The 21,559-nt window shown below is 41.9% G+C and overlaps 1 protein-coding gene across 14 annotated transcripts in view; it reads right to left on the bottom strand.

Annotated features, from left to right (window-relative positions):
* Window positions 1-21,559, bottom strand: part of DLG2 (discs large MAGUK scaffold protein 2) — a 1,481,925-nt gene that overhangs the window by 13,556 nt on the left and 1,446,810 nt on the right. For 8 of the 14 annotated variants that reach the window (XM_054015731.1, XM_054015736.1, XM_054015735.1 and 5 more), the window contains 5 exons: window positions 19,117-19,216; window positions 12,941-12,982; window positions 5,553-5,603; window positions 3,235-3,336; window positions 2,019-2,191 (listed from right to left, as the gene is read on the bottom strand). In XM_054015731.1, the coding sequence (XP_053871706.1) occupies window positions 2,019-2,191; window positions 3,235-3,336; window positions 5,553-5,603; window positions 12,941-12,982; window positions 19,117-19,216 (468 nt within the window). Of the gene's footprint in view, window positions 1-2,018; window positions 2,192-3,234; window positions 3,337-5,552; window positions 5,604-12,940; window positions 12,983-18,077; window positions 18,124-19,116; window positions 19,217-21,559 lie in introns of all 14 variants that reach the window. The other 6 variants (XM_054015734.1, XM_054015738.1, XM_054015745.1 and 3 more) reach the window with 3 other exon arrangements.

Below are 21,559 nucleotides of genomic sequence, written 5' to 3'. Positions count from 1 at the left end.
TAATGTTCATGACACATTTTGTGTTATGTATTGTTGCAATACTCAGCATTTATAAAACACTTTTCATCTTCAACTGCTTTACAAAGATTAACTATTTAAATAATCTGGATACTACCCTATGAGGTAGGTGTGCATTATTCTCATTTTACAGGTAGAGAAACTGAGACACAGAGGTGAAATGACTTGGCCAGGGCCACAGAGGGAGCCTGTCTCAGAGATGGGATTAGAACTCAAGAGTCCAAGGCACCTAATCCTGTGCTTGAATCACATCCTTTCTCCAAGGTCAGAAAAATATCGTGGAGCTGTATGCTGACTGAAAGGTAGGAAGGGTGTTTTGCTATTCGTATTGCTGTGATGTTATGTTCTTGGATGCGGGGTACCACATGTGGAATAGAAAGAACTCCAGACATGCTGACTGGTTTGAATGCTGCCCAAAGGCAATGCTCTTGGGATTGCAGACGAGTGCAGAGAAATTCTACACCTCCAGGCGTTGTGGGTTACTTAGCATACTTTGGCCACGGCGGGCATTCAAATAGCACTCACGGGCACTTAGCCTGAATTTAATTATATTTTTGTTGCATCTAGAAGTGAAAGTGAAAGGGATGACATGAAATTAAACTTTGCAGAGAAGAATGTCACTTTTGGTCAAGAGCACTGGTGCCTGCATACCCTTCACTACATACTGACAATGGTCTAGTGTATCTTTAGGAGAACAAAGACCGTCCCTTTCCATCTCAGCTTAACTCTGAGTTTATTGAGAAGAAACTTTGCACCTTTAAAACAAAAGGAGAGAGTGTCCTGATGGTATCTAATAGTTTGGCCTTTGAAGAGATAGGATGGGACTAGCTGGTCTTCTCCCAAAGTAGAGAAAAGGGAGGAAGTTTTAAATAAATAACATTTATTTACCATTATCCCTTCCATGAAGTAACTCATGTACTACTGGACCCTGGACAAGAGAGAAATGTGCTCCCTGCTCTTAACTTCTACCTAACTCTCAATATTACCACACTGGGGGCAAATCTACTCATGGTCACACACTGGTATAAATCCAGCGTAATTATGTTGACTATCATGGACTTACATCAGTGTAAAAGTCAGAGCAGAATCTAGACCAATCAGAGTCTTGCAATTGTGGGACTGGACTCGATGACCTCTCGAGGTCCCTTCCAGTCCTATAATCTATGAATTGTCTTCAATGGGCCCAAGTTTACGTTTATAATTCCCAGTCAATCTTTTCATTACATTTCTAGCTTTCTTTTCTCTTCCTCATTAAGTTTCCCCCTCATTCTGTCAAACCCAATCCTAGCTGGACTGGCCCCCTTCATGGCTAGGTTCTTTATTTTCAGAGCGATTCTAATATCTGTAAAGCTGTAAGAAAATCGTGGATTTTATTGCCCTAAGAGCAACTTGTAGCAGACACTGCAACTTTTTGCTGCAAATTTCAGCCTTTGGATGTTGCTGCTGGGGGCAGGGACCGTCTCTCTGCAGCTGCGCATTCCTCTGCTCCCCACTGAGATGGGGAAGAGCCTGGTTTACAATGGCAGCCCTGTGTTGCGAGCCGGCGCACCAGGTCACAATGTCACTCACTCAGATTTGACCCAGCTGCCCCTCTACTGAAATGGGGCCCAGCAGCCTGGCCCAATAGGGAGTTGCAATGCAGAGGGAGGACGAGCCTGTGCTGCTTCCGACACTGGGGTGGGGGTGCTGGTCCAGGCACTTCTGCCTGCTCCTGGCTGCCATGGCAACTCTCTCCTGGGAAATTGGGGGGCTCGGGAGGGGGGCTGCGTGTGTGGCGGAGTTGCAGTTTTGGTGTGACCACAACTTTAGCAAACCCATGGCCGCAACTTTTAAACGAATAAACAACAACAAAAAAAATCACAACTTGTTTGCAGCCTTGAATATCCATAATTTTGAGGACACTATTGTGAAGATATTTTGTATATTTACAGCTGTCTGAAAGGCTGCGGTGGTACAAAACAGGCTGTGTTGCAAGTGCAGTACAAATGGATGCAACCTACCCGTTCTGCGACGAATCTCACAGACTGCACACTAGTCCCATATAAATTATCATTGTACTGCCCAGCTTCTATAAATTTGTGCTCCTGGATATCCTTTTCCATCTGTTCCCTCGAAGTGACAAAATGATAATCTCTCCCATCCACTTCATAGTCACGCTTCGGTCTTGTGGTATCTGCACAGACCAACAAAAGATGGGAAAATTAGGATGTACGTAGGCACTTTTCTCACAAAAAATCTACTACTTAACAGAGACCACTCCTGGCCAAATTCAGATCTGGTGCAGCTCATAAGTGCCTCCAGCATTTCAACAAAGGGCGCCCATAAAAATGTCCCCCTTATCCCATGATAAGACCCAAGTCCTAGGGGAGAGTGAGGTCTGAGAGAGAAAGGCTGAATGACTGGGAAATGCATCCAATATGCTTTCTAATTGGTGGGGAGCTTAGGACCCAGAGCTCCCTGGGCTCCCATGCTCTCTGGGAGCCCACCTGAGCTGGCTCCCAGAGCTTCCAGGTCCTTGGCATCTCACCTGGCAGGAGGGAGGGGAAATCCAGGCTTCCAGGCTTCCACCAGGCACAAACCCAGGAATCCCAGACTCCATGGGTGGCCTGCTACCCAGCTGGCTGACTTCCTGGGCCGCCCTAGTGGGTGGGCAGGCAGGCAGGCAAAGTGCTTGGCTCCCCATCTCCCTGGATTACCAAGGAGCTAGCAGCTGGTTCCCTGTCTGGCTTGCTTGCCAGTTGGGTGGGCTACCTGGCTCCATATCTTCCTGTCTGGCTTCCTGGGCTGCTCTTGGGCAGGTTGTTCAGCTCTCCAGCTCTGTGGGCAAGTGGGCTGCCTGGCTCCCTGATGGGTGAGGTGGCTGGAAATTTCAATGTGGGGTCTTCCAAAATAGATTGTTACGAACATTTGTGTTCCGTGGGAAATTTTGCATTTCTGACTTTTCATTTCCCCATTTGGAACAATTTTTTTTTTTTTTTTAGACATGTGAAGTTTCCCATGGGACAGAAATTCCATTTCCTGCACATCTTCTACAAAACAGCGCATCTCAGCTGGATGTTGGCTAGGAGTTTTACATCTCAATTACAGATTTTAAAATTTTCTTTTGAGAAATACGATTACATAAAATAAATATTGACGCTGCTTTTGCATTGTATGCACGACATCAAAGAACATAACTGTTACAGAATTTGGGAGTAGGTAGAAAAGAGTACTTACGTGGTACACATGATCCAAACTTATCAGGGAATTCAGATATCAAATCATCATTGAGCCGATCTTTTATAGGACCCAAAATAATAACGGGTCTGGTGTAATTAACTGAACAACAGAAAGGAAAGTGATGTTCAGATGAAGACTATAAATTTTCTTTATTCTGACAGTAACATCAAATATGTACGCTAGCTAACCAACACTGATTTATAGCTCATAGGTGTGGATTGAAGTTTTAGAAGATTTTAGATGCCCATTTACAGTAATAAATCTATTTTTGTTGCACATGAGAGAGGTGCTATTTTGTATACAAGGTACTATTCCAGAGCTCTCAGATGGAGCAGACCTTTGCAGCCAATGACCTGCTCTACTCATAGCCTGATGGTACATAATGACTATCTTTGACAAGGTGGCTCCTAGATGCTATCAGATGAACCATGTCATGAGAAATGGGAAGGAGACTGAGGGCTAAATTCTCCTGTCAGTTACACACAATCCCAGTGAAATCAACAGGGGTTGCACCAATGTTAGGCCTTGGCTGCACTGGCAGAGGTATATAGGGTTGTGTAGCTACACACTGCAGTGAAAAGCGGGCTGCGTCCACACCGTGGTGTGTAACTACCAGGGTCGGCTCCAGACACCAGCGAAGGACGCAGGTGCTTGGGGCGGCCAATGGAAAGGGGCGGCACATCCGGGTCTTCGGCGGGATTTCGGCGGCGGGTCCCTCAGTCCCCCTCTTCCTCTTTGAGCTGCTGCCAAAGTGCCGACGAAGAGGAAGAGAGGGAGCGAAGGACCCGCCGCCGAATTGCCACCGAGGAATGAAGTGGCGCGATTGAGCTGCCGCCGAAATGCCACCGATTGGCTTTATTTTATTTTTTTTCCCCCGCTTCACTGCTTGGGGCGGCAAAAAATCTAGAGTCGGCCCTGGTAACTACTCCTGGCAGTGAAAGGCTCTGGCAGGGGGAAGGCATCTGGGAAAATCTCCAGCAGTGTGGAGCTGCCAGAGCCTTTCCCTGCTGCCTCTCCCCTGCCAGAGCCTTTCCTTGTAACAGGGAGTCAGCAGAACAGGAGACTGCTACAAATAGCAATGTAGAGGGAGGAGACACCGCTTGGGCATGTAGGGAGCTGTGGAGGTTCAGGCAGGTCTTTACTCACCTAAGCAGTGCCTCATTGTCTACATTACTATTTATGCCTGTGCTAGGGGGAGTGCAGTGTATGTTCTTTACATGCCACTGTAAGGTGTGTGCAGTGCAGATGTACCATACAAACAAGGCTTTAGCCCTTCGGTTTTATAATCACGGCAGAGTACTTACAGACTGGCATTGTGCGGGATAACCTGCCATGGGTAGAGCTTATGCTGTGAGGGAAACAACACTCTCAGCTTTGTGGGGAAGCTGAGAAAATGCACAAACACTCAATATCATATTCAATAACTATGGCTACACCACAGCAGCTGCACCTGCGCCGCTGTAGCGCTTCTGGTGAAGATGCCATAAGCCAACGGGAGAGCGCTCTCCCGTCGGATTAATAACTCCTGCCTTCATGTCGAAGGGAGAAGCTGTCCTGCCGACTGGCACTTTAGGTCAGTGTAATTTACGTCGCTCAGGGGTATGGATTATTCACACCCCCTAAGCGACGTCAATTATACCAAAGTGATTTGGAATGTAGCCATAGCCTAAATGTATTTATTAGCAGAGGTCACCCTCCAGCCTTGGGGCCAGAATAGTGTGGGAAGACACCACAGGACACTAGGCCTCATGAGGTTGTCCCCCTCACCTTCCATGTGTCGACAGCAGGCCATGTAGACTTTGGAAAAGAAACTGCAGGGAGGAGCTAGCTGGAGACAGAAGGCGGCAGAGGGGCTGCAGAACGCAGCTGAAGCAGGGACTGAAGGACACCAGTGAGGGCATCTGTTTGCTTCCTGCAGTTTGTACTCTGAAGGGTCTCCTCCCTGTGGTGACTACGTGTGTGCTCCAGCCCCTCCTGCCTTCTGACTCAGCCCCTCCCCTCTCCTTTGTCTTTCCCTCTAGCTCATCCCCTCCCAAAACATCTCCCCAAAAGGATCTCAGAAAGACAAACCAATAAATAAATAAAAATCCAAGCACTAACATGACATCTGCTGCCATTGCGCTGTTCACTGTTTCTTGTATCCCTTTCCTTACACTCTGTCTGGCTTGTTTATTTAGACGTGTAGGCTCTTTGGGGCAAGGACGGTCTCTTATTCTGTGTTTGAACAGAGCCTGGCCTCACAGGGCCCAGTTCTCAGCTGGCCCCTTGGCATGATAAATAATAACGGTAATAATAGAACAGCAGGTGAAACTTACTTTCCTGTCTTGTGACAGGTTCATAGGATAGGATGCAGTCTTCCTGTCCCCCTAAGAGAAGAAAGAAAATAAATGAAAGCTGACAAGCAGCACGTCACATATTAAAGATTTACGAAGTGCTCCACACAGAAGTCAGCTAAGGGTCAGTATTCCTCTCCTGCATTGCTGTAACGTGAACCATTCCAAAGTCCCTCGCAATTTCACGGCAGCTTTTCCCCACATTTGCTTAACTAGTCAATGCTGAAGTTGTGCCTTTTCAATATACAACCGGGTTGTAGCTGTGGCAATGAAGCTTCTTTTATAGATTCATGAGCAATGGCTGTTCATGGGACTAGGGCAGGAATTCAGCAGATTGCATGGCAGCTTATTACGAGGCCTCCTTAAAAGCCACAGGAAGAATTCTCCCCTCTGTTATGGTCCTTTTATGCTGCTGCAGGGTATGCTCCAGGTTTTGCTACTTTACTCCAGAGCCACATCAGCCCCACAGTAGCCCACAATAGGAGAGCACAAAGCCGGCTGATAGCCATCTGAGCCCCCCTCCCGCTGGGCTGAGAGTTTTGTGTTGCACCTCGCAGGGAAGCAGCACAAAGATCTCACCCCACGTGTGGATATATTTGGGGCACTACAACTAGATTTGGTCACACAAACCAAGCTGTGGCTGGTTAGGCTAACGTGGTGTCATCACTAGGGACAGTTCGCATTTTGGCACAATCACTCCTGATTACGCATAAACCCCATACATTCAGGGCCAGATTATACTTGGCCCTGTATCTATCTATCTGAGGTATTTCTATGACCTCCCCTATAACCATAGCATCTGAGCACCTCGCCATCCTCAATGTACTCATTCACACACCTTCCTGTGAGGTAGGGAAGTGTCATAATCTCCACTTAACAGCTGGGAAATAGAAGCACAGAATGGCCAAGTGACTTGACCAAGGTCACACAAGAAGTCTGTGGCAGCGCAGGGAAAAGAGGCTGGGACTCAGAATACGCAGGCTAGCACCCTAACCCCTGGACCCTTCCTCTCGAGAAGGGACAGAAAATCCATGAATCTCTAAGTGCCTGGCACAATCCCAACTTTTCCACTCCATGGCCCCCAGTCCAGTAAAGCAGTGATACACGTGCTTAAATGTGGGGCAAACTTCATTTTAGTCCCAAAGTTAACACTACTCTACACAAATGTAGTGCTCCCCTCACTTTTATGGTGGAAAATTGTGTAAATCGGAAATGCGAAATTGAGGTTATAGAGAGAGGTAGTTACACTAGCTGAAGGAATCCCATGACTACATCGATTTCCTGCAGTCCCCCTCTCATTTTGGGTCTTTGTCATACATTAGATCTACGTTTGGGCCTTGGCAGGCTGAGAGGTATAGTTTGAGCCTCAGGCAGTTTAAATGATGATTTTTCAATTGGTTTATTGCCTAGCTATGACACAGCCTCCACTTCCCTGCTCTAACAGGGATTTAGTTTCATAAAACAATTCAGAGACCAATTTAGAAATGGGCTAATAGTGGATTTGAAAAGAACTATTGATTTCACCAAACAGGCCTTCATTTCATCTGCCTGCACTCAAGGGGGCTTCCATGTTGCAGCAACAAATACAGGAAAGCCTGTGCCTGTGACAAGGAGAACTTTAGGAAAAAAATAAACCCATTTTGACACTTGGTTGTTTTAAAAATTGTTTTAAAGTCTCTGAGGTGTCTTTAGACCATAAGCTCCTCTACAGCCTAATGTTCATTTTGGGTATAGAATTATAACCAATGAAAATAAGCAGCTGCAGATTTTATTGTCCATTACACCCAGGGGCTAGTAGTCATGTGTCCACATCATAAAACTGCTACTGTCATCCTTGGTGGTGGTATCAGCAGAGAATGGAGTGGGCTCTGGAAAAAAAACAAGCCTCTCATCTCATAGTGACCCCTGATGCGACATTCTGGCCAAACTCAAGTTAACGGCAAAATTTGTGTTGAATTCAGTGGAGCCAGGATTTCATCCATTGACTCAGGAAGGTACTTGGGCATGTGAGCAGTCCCTTTGAGATCAACAGGACTACCCAGGTGCCTTCAGCTTGGCGCCTTCCTGAACTGGGGCCAGAGATAGATCAGGGCTGAAGGCCACTTGGGCATGTCAGTTAGGAAGCTGACCCCACTTTCCTTAGTATACTTGTTGTGTGGATAGTGGGCTTCAGTCAGCAGGCACATTACATGAGAATTAGATTCCTTAAAAGTTGGGTGGGGCAAAATATCACATAAATCTTGTAGGTGTTCAAGGGCGGATGTGCACTTCAAGTGTAACCAGATGGTAGCTTGTGATAATGCCTAATCAATCAGTACTAAGGGACTCTGAATCCGTCTTTAAAGTATTTAGCATAACAAAGAGCTATGGAATTAATCAATAATGGAAACACTATACACTTGCAATGGCTTTCAGATGTGATATACTGAGTGAAATGCAGTAGGGCAGAGGACTTTATTTAACATTTAACTAAGCCACATCACCCACATTAATGGCATGGCATCTTTTGCTGGCCCTATTCTTATGGAACAGTCTTACATAATTTACTAGAAAATGACAACCTTTCTGTAGGTTTTTAGAACCATCCCTTATACATTAAGACAGAATTATATCCTTGCTATAGAATTCTATAGGATGATTTAAATAAAAAACAGTTGCAAGGATCTCATTCTCTGTTAAACAATTGTCACAGAATCCTATTCAATTTCTCAAGAACCCTATTGCTTCAATCACCTACATTCTATAGGAGTTTTCTACTAAGGTGTGCACTGGGGTGACTTTCATCCATTAAGAATAAAAAATAATGAAGAATAACTTGGAGGGAGGGTGTGATAACTCACAGGTTCTAGACCTGGATGTTGCAACCCCCAGGAGATCACAAATAGATTTCAGGGAGTTGCCATCACCCACCCTTTCTTTATGGGTAAATGGCAGGTGGGTCACCAAAACATTTTTCTGTTATAACTTGGGGTCACAGAATGTAAAAGGTGAGAACCAGAACCACTGTTTTAATAGACTGTGCATGGGAGAGCTATAAAGGGAATCCTCTAACAAGAAGGCAGATTGTGTTAATTTAATAATAATTAAGTAGTATTAAGCAGACAATTACAAATATAATTTAGCTTAACAAACGGTGAGTTTTAATGTTCATAAAAAGTGCTGGATTGACAGAGGTGGGGTCCCTCTACTTATCGTTTTATTACTACATCTGTAGAAAACACAGAGATGGGCCAAAACTGGAACCTATCATTTGTACCCTTTCTAATTTTTGAATCTGCCTCTGGAGATTTGGTTCCAAGAAAGATCCAAAACCAGAGAGAGTCAGTTATCCTGTCCTGCTCCATTTTAGTAACTGTACAAATCACTTGAGTTTAACGGTATCTCCGGAAACCCATTATAGCCTCAAAGAGTCCTGTGGCACCTTATAGACTAACAGATGTATTGGAGCGTAAGCTTTCATGGGTGAATACCCACTTCGTCAGATGCATGACGAAATGGGTATTCACCCACGAAAGCTTATGCTCCAATACATCTGTTAGTCTATAAGGTGCCACAAGACTCTTTGTTGCTTTTTACAGATCCAGACTAACACGGCTACCCCTCTGATACTGGACACCATTATAGCTTCTTAATTCATAGTCTTGTTTTATTTATACCATCTGCTTCAGGTAGGCACTATCCCTTCCATGGTGTCTGTATTTACATAATAGTACAATGCTTGTACTCAGATTATGACATTTTTCTATTGCGGCAGTTACAAAAAAGTTGGGATTAGGGATAAGAGTATGATCCATATACAGATATCCACAGCTATTTGAGAATTAATGTAAGATTTACAAGTAATCTGTGACTATTACACATGTGGTGCAGTTCATGGTGACATTTATAAACAAACTTCAATAGAAGGACAAAGCAAACTGTGCTGGGGATAACATTATAGTGGCCCTCCGCATGGGTAGGCTTAACAATTGGGCTCACCTGATAACCAAACAGAACAAGGATACTTTAATAATGAGTCAACAGTGTGATGCTGTTGCAAAAAAAGCAAACATGATTCTGGGATGCATTAACAGGTGTGTTGTGAGCAAGACACGAGAAGTCAATCTTACGCTCTACTCTGCGCTGGTTTGGCTTCAACTGGAGTATTGTGTCCAGTTCTGGGCACCGCATTTCAAGAAAGATGTGGAGAAATTGGAGAGGGTCCAGAGAAGAGCTACAAGAATGAGTAAAGGTCTAGAGAACATGACCTATGAAGGAAGGCTGAAAGGATTGGGTTTGTTTAGTTTGGAAAAGCGAAGCCTGAGAGGGGACATGATAGCAGTTTTCAGGTATCTAAAAGGGTGCCATAAGGAGGAGGAAGAAAACGTGTTCATCTTAGCCTCTAAGGATAGAACAAGAAGCAATGGGCTTAAACTGCAGCAAGGAAGGTTTAGGTTGGGCATTAGGAAAAAGTTCCTGGAATAAATTGCCTAGGGAGGTTGTGGAATCTCCATCTCTGGAGATATTTAAAAGTAGGATAGATAAATGTCTATCAAGGATGGTCTAGACATTATTTGGTCCTGCCATGAGGGCAGGGGACTGGACTTGATGATCTCTCGAGGTCCCTTCCAGCCCTAGAATCTATGAATCTTTTTCTACCTATAGAAGGCTCATAATGTTAATGATGGCCTTGGTTACATACAGAAGGTAAACTATGGTCCTTAATGATCTTCCTCATGTGCATGAATTCCCCCGCCTCCCCCCTGCAAATTTTAGTCAAGTATTGCTTTCTTAGTTAATTAGTGAAATTATGCAATTAGGCTAAATAGATTTGGTAAAGCATGTGCAATTTCTGGTGGCTGCTGTAAAAACCTTTATTGAATTGTGTATAAAAGAAGTATTAAAATTCACAGCCATTTTAAAATCATCTTTTGGAAAACAAAAAGAGATTAGTCTACGTCTGCAATGAGCTCCTCCAAACTTGGTTTGAAAAAAATCGAAATGGTTTGAGTCATAGGGCTCCTCAGACACATCTGAAACTTGGAAATTGTGTTTGATTAGATAATTCAAAAATTGCTTGATGGATACTAATCAGGGCTGGCTCTAGGCACCAGCGTTCCAAGCATGTGCTTGGGGCGGCGCTTCTCAAGGGGCGGCATTCTGGCCCTTTGGGGGCGGCTCTTTTCAAGGGGCAGCACTCCGGCTTTTTTTATTTATTTATTTTTTTTTGCTTGGGGCGGCAAAAAACCTCGAGCTGGACCTGATACTAATTACAATAATAACTTGCTTCTAGACCAGGACTTTATATGCCATATTACTGCTCAGAAGTTGACTTCTATTTTGTAAAGTGGATCCAATTCTACTCTCAAATGTTAAATCAATGGGACTAGTAAGTAACTGAGGACAATTGGTCCTCACAGCTTTTTATTAGAGTTCCAGTTATGTTATATAAGCTTTTGCAAAAGAGTTAATGATATTCTCTCTATGGAACAAGGTAATTGCAAGGCTGGTCAAAAATTTTCTGTGTCATGCTGGTTTTTGACAGAAAATTGGGTTTTTGCTTAAATGAATTTTTGTGTGTGAAATGCTCCTGCTTTCCATGGAAAATTTCTATTTTGTTGTCAGAAAAACCAAACACCCGCAAATGAAATTCTTTTGCTGAAAACTAAAATATTTCGGTATTCCAATTTTCCACAGAAACAAATATCATTTTTGACCACCTCTATTAATCACTCTAAAGGTACCACCTGGACACCATTAAGAAGACTTCATTGCCAAACTTTCACACTTGCATAGATGATTTGGAATGGTTCTAAGTGTGACCAATAAAAGATTTTGAACACGAGCCATGAACAGTGTCTTTTCACTGATTATTCCTCATGAGAAGCAAAAGTAAAAATAACGTAAAGCAGTAGCCAGAATCCTACTAGAAAATGCAGAACATCATGACTCAGATTGTGGGGATGATCTGTCCTGTTTGATGGGGAAAAATGTGAAAATCATGGGTATTTGCACCCATGCAAATCTTGGAAAATTTAGCCTTCACGAACTTGCCCAAGGCTATACAGAAAGTCTGGGCCGGAAGCAGGAAAAGAAGCTGGGCCTCTTGACTCCCAGCCTTGTGCTTTGATCACAAGAGCATCAATCCTTCCCCAACAGAGGACACAGCAAATATTAAACTGGATTTAAAGGAGATCTTCTGCAGTTTCAATGTGCCTACAATTTTCTTGTAGCTCTGGCAATTGCTTTTCCAGGGAATCATTTTCACTACAGAATAAATCAAGTCTTCCATTTCTGAATGGTGTAAAAAATCTACTTTGCTGAAACAAAGCAGTGTTTATTAACAGTAACTGACTGCTACGCACTATATCAAGATAAGTAACTATGTGGTTTGAAACCAATGGTAACCTTAATGTATACAGGTACTTAACCCATGACAAGTGCTCTGTGACTGGTGAACAGCTGCATATGCTAAGCAAATGGCTTGATGCAATCAAATAAACAGAGAGAGATTTGGAGCGTAACATAACTTTTTGGTTATCTTTTCTCATACAGACAATTGTGTCACATTTTAATTATTTCGTACTTTTTTCACCATTTTTGGAAAAATGTTTTAACATTGCCTGAATATTTCAGTATCAATAATACATGCGGGGGAGTGAAGTAATGCAAACAATCCCCATTAATCCCACAATCTGATTCACGCAAATGGACTCCATGCCCAGGATTTCAATGGGACTTTGGCACAGTGTAGCAGTCCCTCTCCATGGCTCAAATTGCATGGTCATGGCCTCAATTGGAAAGGAATCTTTGAGATTCGGTGTATAGTTTCCAAAGGCCCTAAGGCCCATCCTACCTTTCTGAAGGTGCAATCTCCAATTAAGAAATTGGCACCCAGAAAATGATCTGCATCTTCAAATCAGAGAACTTGCACCTTGACTCCTTTATTTGCAACTCAGGTGCGGAAGTGCTAATGCAAATTGCAACTGCACAAGGGAGGCCGTGCTTTTGCGAATTTGGCTCTTGTGGAGTAGTTTTCCTTTTAAAAGAGTCATCAAGAAATGCCATGATAATGCTGAGCCATCCCTACTGAGACTTTACCCAACAGTACCCAAGAAATCTAAATTTTCGTAAACCTTCCCAAAGTCAGGTTTGGTTTCATTTCCCAGAAAGCGTTCAAATTAACAAAACTCATGCTCATTAGCTGCATAAGGGATACCATTTCTCTTTTACAGTTTCGTTCCCGAAATATGGTTAGAAATTTGCATTTCAAGCCATTTGCTCCAATAATAATCTTTTTTTTTGAAGTTAAAAAAGAGCAGCAAGGAGAGAAAAACAAAACAAAACAAGCAATGCAACGTAAAGAGCCCCAAACGAAAGCAATAACTTACTGTAGCTACTTTCGCTATCGCTGGCATTAGAGGAAACATGTTCTGCAAGAACAGTACAGCAAATTAAAGAATATAACCAAGCACCACGAAGCAGCTAGAACTTAAAAGATCTGCCACATTCATGCAAAGGTGAGTGTTCAGAGTGGAAGTAAAATCAGTGCAGCAGCTCCATCTGAAAATCTCAGATAACTCATACCATTAAGATGAAAGCTTTATCTCTTGGTATATCAAGAAGGGGGCTACACACCTGTGGCTAGTAATGTCTCTGGCAGTGGCACTTCTTCCCCTTGATGAATTGTATAAAGGGGCAGTGACATCCCAAACATCTGCATGCCAAAATACATGGCAGTCCATTCACACTTCCCTAGACGTTTAGGCTAATTATGCAAAGATCTGGGTGTTTAGACAGATTATTCTTAATTATGAGTAATGTGTATAATTAATGCATAGGAACTGTTCTCATTACAGTTAGAGCTCTTCTTCCACCCTTTGTGCCGGTCATTAGTCATTGTGCAAGGTATCTTCTTAGGGTTTGCCAGTCAATGGATTTACCATATGTTTTATTTTTATTTATGCAAAGCTCGCCATAAAGCAGTAATACCAGTTATGAAAAGAACAGGGCTTGTCAGAACCTTTTTCAGACAGTACTGGCAGTTAGCAAGATTAATGCTCTCAAGGTTTGGGTTGGGGGAGGGAGGATCGTTGTCAGAAGCAGCCTGGATGCAACCATAGGAGTTACCATCAGGGTGCTGACCTGCAGTCTAACTACTCCAGTATCCTGTCTCCAATACTGGCTCCTTCAGAGAAAAGTGCAAGAAACCCCATAACAATATCTACTCCCCCTGGAGACCTCAACACTGTCTTCCAGAAATATCTTGATTGCCTGGACAAAGGGGAAGGAAACTGTGTCTGGAAGGGTTAGGAGTGGGACCAAAAGGGGTGGTTTATGACAGGGCAGTTGGCAGGGCTAATGTTTTTTCCTTTGTGCTTTTGGAATGAGGCCACTAACCAGGTAGCTCTGGGCAGGTATCACTGGAACTCGATAAGGGCATGAAGAACTTTGCACAAGCTCATCATATGTGGAAGCTGGGGTTGTCTATGGACATCCAGGGCCTCTAAGGTCAGATGGGGTTAATCTTTTGGTCATGAGTTCAGACATTCAAACATGGCAGGGAAAATCCGTTGGTCAGAACATGGAAGATAGCAGCCAACTGGAACTGCCTCCCCACTTGCAGCTGGCCCACAGCCCTCCCAGATGCATCTAAAAAGGTCCTGGTCATAGTTTATGCTTTTTGTTCTGCTAATGCTCATTTATTAGGGTGGAGGGATAGGAGACAGAGATGAGTCTCCACCCCAAAATTGGTAAAAAGTTAATATAGACCCCTCTGGGGGACTCAATTTCATCTTCAATTCAGACAACACCATTAAGGGTGGTTTCCTCTTTGTAAAGGATGCCAGCTCCTAGCAGATGTAGAGGGTACAATTGGCATAATGATCTGTAGTCACTAATTTTGAGTGGCTTCATTTTTGGTGTCCAGTTGAAAAGATGTATTGACTTAATTCAACTGGTATGTTAGATGCAAAGTCGTATGTGTGTCTAAAGTTGGGCACCAAAAAACGGAGCCACCCAAAATGAGAGGCCACTTTTGAACATTTGGGCCATGATGCCTATACAGCTGCATGGTCTACTCTGCCACTGGGGTTTATATTGTTAAGCTAATGAACATATGGCTTTGGACCACTTTTTCCAAGAAGCATCATCATCTGCATATCTCCTTGGCAAAATCTCCAGAGCACAAACAAATTACTGGTAAAGACTGCAAGGAGCTGTCAAATATTTCTGTATTTTGCATTGTTGATGGACAGGTCTGGGCAGCTGTTGGCTTTTACAGGAAAGAGCAAGATGCATATCAGACCAATCATAGTCTCATAATTAGATGTGATTGGATTTAAAAATCTAGTTCCAGGACAAACAGAATGTGCTTCAGCAACATAATGTCTTGTGCCAATATGCTCCTCAAATGAAAAGCAGGTGCTGTATGTAGCCCGCATCCACCACAACATAAACTAAGGCACAGATCATGCCTTGCTGTGGATAGAGCCACAAGGAGGTCAAAGGAAGAGTCTGCAGTCTGAGCTCCTACACCATCATGTCTGAGTGGGGTTGGGGTACTGAAAATCAGTGGGCAGGGGGCATGGCTGGCAAAAGTCCAGGGGGGTCCTCAAACTGGGGCATTCATGCAGAGGTGAGGCATGGAAAGGCCTAGCTCCTCCGCAATACTCCTTGGGCTCCTATCTAAATTCACGCTGTCACTGCCTGCCCACTTGCAGCTGGCCCATACCCTCCCACTAAAGGGAGGCAACTCACAGAAGTTAATACTCCCTGGAGAGAGAAGAACAGGAGTACTTGTGGCACCTTAGAGACTAACAAATTTATTAGAGCATAAGCTTTCGTGGACTACAGCCCACTTCTTCGGATGCATGAAGTGGGCTGTAGTCCACGAAAGCTTATGCTCTAATAAATTTGTTAGTCTCTGAGGCTAGGTCTATACTACCCGCCTGAATAGGCGGGTAGAAATCGACCTCTCGGGGATCGATTTATCGCGTCCCGTCGGGACGCGACAATCGATCCCCAAATCGGCGCTCTTACTCCACCAGTGGAGGTGGTAGTAAGCGCCGCCGACAGAAAGCCGCAGAAGTCGATTTTGCCGCCGTCCTCACAACGGGGTAAGTCGGCTGCGATACATCGAATTCAGCTACGCTATTCACGTAGCTGAATTTGCGTATCTTAAATCGACTCCCCCCTGTAGTGTAGATGTACCCTAAGGTGCCACAAGTACTCCTGTTCTTCTTTTTGCGGATACAGACTAACACGGCTGCTACTCTGAAACCTGGAGAGAGAGCAACAGTAGAAACAGCATTCATGGCCAAGGTTGTTTCCCTGTGGGCTTGTCAAGCAACAATACCATGGAGAGCACCCTGCCTCCCCCGCAGCGTACCATGCCCTCCTCCAAATACACACAGCTGTCCATGTGCAGAGTGGCGCTGCAGGAATGGGAGGGGGGGAAAGGGATGATAATTAAAAACAATCATGGAAAACATTGGTTTTAGGGTTTAGTAAAAGGTTCATTTTTACATTTGGAGCAAAATTTATCCTGATGATCTCTCTTTAAAACGGTTTCAGAGTAGCAGCCGTGTTAGTCTGTATCTGCAAAAAGAACAGGAGTACTTGTGGCACTTTAGAGACTAACAAATTTATTTGAGCATAAGCTTTCGTGGGCTACTGCCCACTTCTTCGGATGCATAGAATGGAACATATATTGAGGAGATATATATACACACATACAGAGAGCATGAACAGGTGGGAGTTGTCTTACCAACTCTGAGAGACTTCAAAAAATTTTTTTTCTCTTACTTAATTGGTCTCTCAGAGTTGGTAAGACAACTCCCACCTGTTCATGCTCTCTGTATGTGTGTATATATATCTCCTCAATATATGTTCCATTCTATGCATCCGAAGAAGTGGGCTGTAGCCCACGAAAGCTTATGCTCTAATAAATTTGTTAGTCTCTAAGGTGCCACATGTACTCCTGTTCTCTTTAAAACATATACTTACAGACTTGTAGTAGTAGTAGTTGTTGTTGTTAACACATGTGGTATCAAATTGATATTTTATACAGAATCATGAAGGCCTCTATTAACCAATAATCTATAGCCCATTGTAAGACTGTGTGCCATTAAAAATAATGTGTTGGTTTAATAAATGTATTTATTATATAATATATTTATTTATATTTTATTTAATATACATGATACATGTACTATCGGGCTGGGGCTGCAGGGATCTAGAATTGTGCGGATAGTTGAAAACTAGCTTCAGTATTAACAATGGAGACAGTCAGCAAATAGTTTGCAAGCACAATAAAATGGTGTATTAGGGAGACCTATATTTTTCTGGGAAGAGGTATTTAATAGGGCTTTATCTAATCAGTTGGACTTTGGTTCATTTTATGCAATGCTATCATGCTTTCCATAAGCTATTCAGTCATGGCAAAATCATAATTCTGCACATCATCCAGAAAACTAGCATTGTATAACTCTCCCTCTGCTCTTCAAGAGACAAAGTTTTCACCTTTAAAAGGGAAAGTCAACCATTATATGACTTAACATGTCAATTAAAAAAACCCAGGCATTTAATCTTTTAAAATGTGTGCATGAACGTGCATTTTTGTAACCAAAATCACATACGGAACAGTAGGTGATGCATTGGTAACATTCATATACATTATGCCTCAATTAAGAAAAAGAATAAGCACTGAAGGAAGAAAACAGCCAATGCACGTGTAAGTAGTATTATTATGCTGGACTTATTCAGGGCTGGATACAGCATACTAATGTAGTTAAGTATACGGAATTCAGTTGCAAATAATTTATTTCATTCTATGCAATTTCTCTAGAAATAAATTACAGGAAACAAATTATTTTTGAAGAATCATCTGACAAAATGCTGTATACTCTAGAATATCAGTTCCTGAGCTAGGATCACCGCATACCAGAATAAGAAATTGCTCAAATGTAGTGACCAAGGATTGGTCACTAATGGTGACACAACTCTAAAATTAGTTATGGAGAAGGTTATGCCTTTTCTCGCCTGCAATAGTTTCTTCCATTAACAGCAATGTACTAATCTACAATCTGGCAAAGTAACAAAAACACTGCCATGCAAAAAGCTGAAAATGCAGAAGCGACAGCATAAAATAATTTTCTATTGATCTTCTCGAGATGTTTAACTTTCCCTTCATATCAAGATGGATTGCGCATTCTAGGCAGCAGTACAAGTTCTAGGTACGCTACTATCTACAGAACTGCCATGATGGGAACAAAAACATACTGTCAGAAACAAAAGGTGTTATTACATCAGAAGTAAAAGTGTCTGTTTGATACACTGTATGTTATTTAATATTGTCATGCAGAACAAAACAATTGAAACATTTTTGGTGCATTCACAGCTGGGTAACAAATAAAACTCTATCTTGTGCATGCTGGGAATGGAAGGTCCTCAGAGAAGGAACAAAAGCCAAAACAAAAACAGAACACAAAAAAAAAAAAGTTGAAGTGACCATTCCTGGGAACTTACTCAGAGTCTTTGTTCCATAACCGTCGTCACCTAATCCGGGGATGTCCTGCACGGAAGTCCCCAGAGAGAGCAATGAGAAAGGAAGAACAGCCGCAGAAGAGGAAGGAAGAAGTCAGTGGAGTTGAAATGGATACTACCATGACTGACCATGCAGATGGAGCAATCTGGATCCCTGCTTTCTCTTTTTGAAACAACTTTAAACCCATATTCCACAGTAATGTTCCCCAAAGACAGTGACCATTATGTACTTTCTGCTGCTACAGCTAAAAAAACCAAAACCAAAAAACCAAAGAATCCTTAGCGGATCAATTTGCAGGGAAAGAATATTAAGGGGGGGGGGAAAGGCTAAATTTCTTCTGGTATAACACCAGCATACACATTACATTATTCTGGATACTCAGAATATATAATATAGGCATGCAGTGAGTGACCAGATTCTATTCAGAGGATTATCATTGCTTTAACTTTACTTTTTAAAATTAGAAGAAAACTGATGAGAAATAGAAAAAGTCACTGAGTGTGGCTTTCAGTTCAGGATTAAAACACTCAACAAAGTGATCAATTGTAATCAAAAAGGAGATTAGAGCCATCTAGATTAAGTCCAAAAAGTAGTAGACATTAAAATGATACTGGAATGTTTGGGGTTTTTTTAAACCAAAAATAAAATTAATGTAATAATTTAGGAGAAATTGATTTTACATCAGTTTGGGCCAGTTCTGAATTGGAACATTTTATCTAGGAAAGAACTGGATTTAAAACAACAAAAATAATCAGCAACATTTACGAAAAAGGGAAGAAATTTATACACTGAACTCTTCCAGCCAGAAGCCAAGGTCACTGCTTTATCTTACTCTGAAAAGGATGTTTCAAGGGAAGGGAGCACCAGCTGGATCCAGACTGCAATCATACATTGGTCACAGTAGTAATACCTCACCTGCCTGCCTTTGCTATTTGTATGCCTAGATGTGTAGGGTACTGGTGTCATGCGTGTCACCCATTTTTGTGCTGCATGTGACATCATCTCCAAGAGGTTACTTACGTTCTGGATCACTTGTTTCCTGCTCACTCTGCTCCTTGCTCTTGTAGAATGGGAATTTTCGTGAAAAGATGAAGTTCTTTTTACGCTTGTCATTGAATGACTGTGAAGGAGAAAAGGCATGGGGCAAAAACAGGGACGTCTAATTGTTGTCACACTCATGCTGACAAAACAACTAGTTTGTAAAAGTGGAGAGAACTGTAGTGACTCAAACCAGTCAAAACCAAGTGGTTGAAAAGAATCAGAAATGATTTCCAATAGGGATTGCAGTTTAAAGGACATAATGTCTTGAAGACTGATCAGTTTTATTACAGATGGGCTCAAGCCACAAACTTCAGATCCAGATTTTGAAACTCCAAAGCTTGGGGTTGTTCCAAGAAAGGGTTTTGGTTCAGCCCATTATGATGATAGGATCCATTTACAACATTTGGATCCAAATATGGTCATGGATTCGGATTTCTCCCTCCCCTCCCATCCAAATTTCAGGGGTGCTTGGATCTGGGGTTTTGGTTCAGCCCTCTCCAGGGCATGTCACCTGAGAAGTGCTGACACTCAAATTGAAGTCAATGGCAATTGTGAGTGGCTCAGTGTATCTCAAGTCAGACCACTGAGCTTAATTCTGCCCAGAATTAATTCACTGTCTAGAAAAGAGTAGGCTGTAAAGGAGAAATCGAAGAGATCCACGGATTCACTTCCAGTAGACATGCAAGTTCAACTCTGTGCCAATTAAAAATATATATTTATTTTTGGCAGCTGTTTGAAGTTCCATAATAAAAGTTTTATTTCCCCCCCTTAATTTTGAAATGTGTGAGGTACAATTCAAAGACTTGTTCAAGTAATCAAAGGGACAATACTTTCATTTTAGTTTGTACACCATAGTCATTCATTAGTCTTGGTGCGTATAGTTTCAGTTTTATATAATCTAGTCATTGAATTCTGCTGCTGCACAATATTTCTTAGCAAATTCAGCTGCATATCCTGCCATAACTCCACATATGGCGAGTTAATACTTAGATGAATGGGCATTTTGTGTGACAAAAGGTGTTATTTTTGTAGACAGCTTCATCACATTCTATTAAATCGTAGCAGGATATAGGCATTAGGCATTCAGAGCCATTTTTTTCTCATCTCACTTAAGCAATTAATCCAATTTCTTTGGGACTGTTTGCATGCATAAAGGAACCAGGATTTGGTCCTAAATATACAATGAAATAAGTTTAGCGGCTGATAACATAATTTGTTATGTTAACAGCATAGAAGGTGTTCTAGAATATGACAGATTTCTAAAAGTTGTGAAGTCAAAAATGTTAACACTTAAAAACCTATGAAAACAGGTATTTTACCTGTGTCACAAAAGTTTCATGCCACTTTTACATTTCAAGCATATTTAAACTTTAGTAACTGAAAACAAAAGAAAAAAATACACATGTAGAATAAATGATCCATGAATGTCTTTCAGAATATGCAAACATTCAACTTGAAATTAATGTAGATGTCATGCATAAGTAATACAGACAGCATGCAAATTCAAAACAATGCAAACATGAAACAAAGCCAGGGACTAAAAATATGGACATGACATATTATAGTAATTGGTGGGTGAAAATGGGATCGACATGCAAATTATATCACTTAAATGGCCTGCAGGGTAGAATGGAAATTAAAATGTGTTTTCTGTGATCACTTCTTTTATCTTTCCAAAGCAAGGAATGTAATATGTTAACATTTCCTGGGTTATGAAAATGTTGTTTGTCATGATTAATCTGAGTTTGACATAATAATATACAAGGATCACAATTTTAAAGAAAAGAATTATATACACAATAATACCTCAAAAACCGAAATGGTCTAAAATAATAGTCATTTCATTACCAAATGCCTTTTCAGTTTGGAATTAAAGACAAGGTTATCAAATTGGTACATAAATATGCTGTGGCTCATAGAAACATTAAGACGAAGCACCATGCTAGTTCACATTTATAAATGATGTCCGCTCTATGAAAATTATTCCCCTCAAGCAATCTATAGTGAAAACTGCAACAAGTACATTTCAACCAGAAAAGTGTTGTTATTTTTTACTTCTTATGCACTATAGCATGGGACAGCTAAAAGATCATTCTTAGCATATTAAATTATTAGAAAAGACTGCTTTTTCATAGAGAAAGAAAGTATGGGGTTTACAAATTTCCTGGCTTAAAATTCCTAGTATGATATTAATTAGGCACAAACCTTGCTTTCTGGCTCCAAGAAAAGACACAAATATAACAAACGTACTATCCTGCTATCCACTCTCCCTTAACCAAATGCCCATTGTGTGTCCAGTTGCACAGTATCGGATTTAATACCTTCCATGTTGTGACAGAAATTCAAATAACTGTACCAGGATAATACTATCTATTTTTTTGGCCTTAAAGAATTTCCCTATTTTTTTGTGTCAAGAACATTT

This window comes from Malaclemys terrapin, chromosome 1, assembly GCF_027887155.1.
Source record: "Malaclemys terrapin pileata isolate rMalTer1 chromosome 1, rMalTer1.hap1, whole genome shotgun sequence".
Lineage (NCBI taxonomy): Eukaryota > Metazoa > Chordata > Testudines > Emydidae > Malaclemys > Malaclemys terrapin.
Note: the sequence above shows the minus strand (reverse complement) of the source record. Positions and strands in the feature narration are given on the sequence as shown.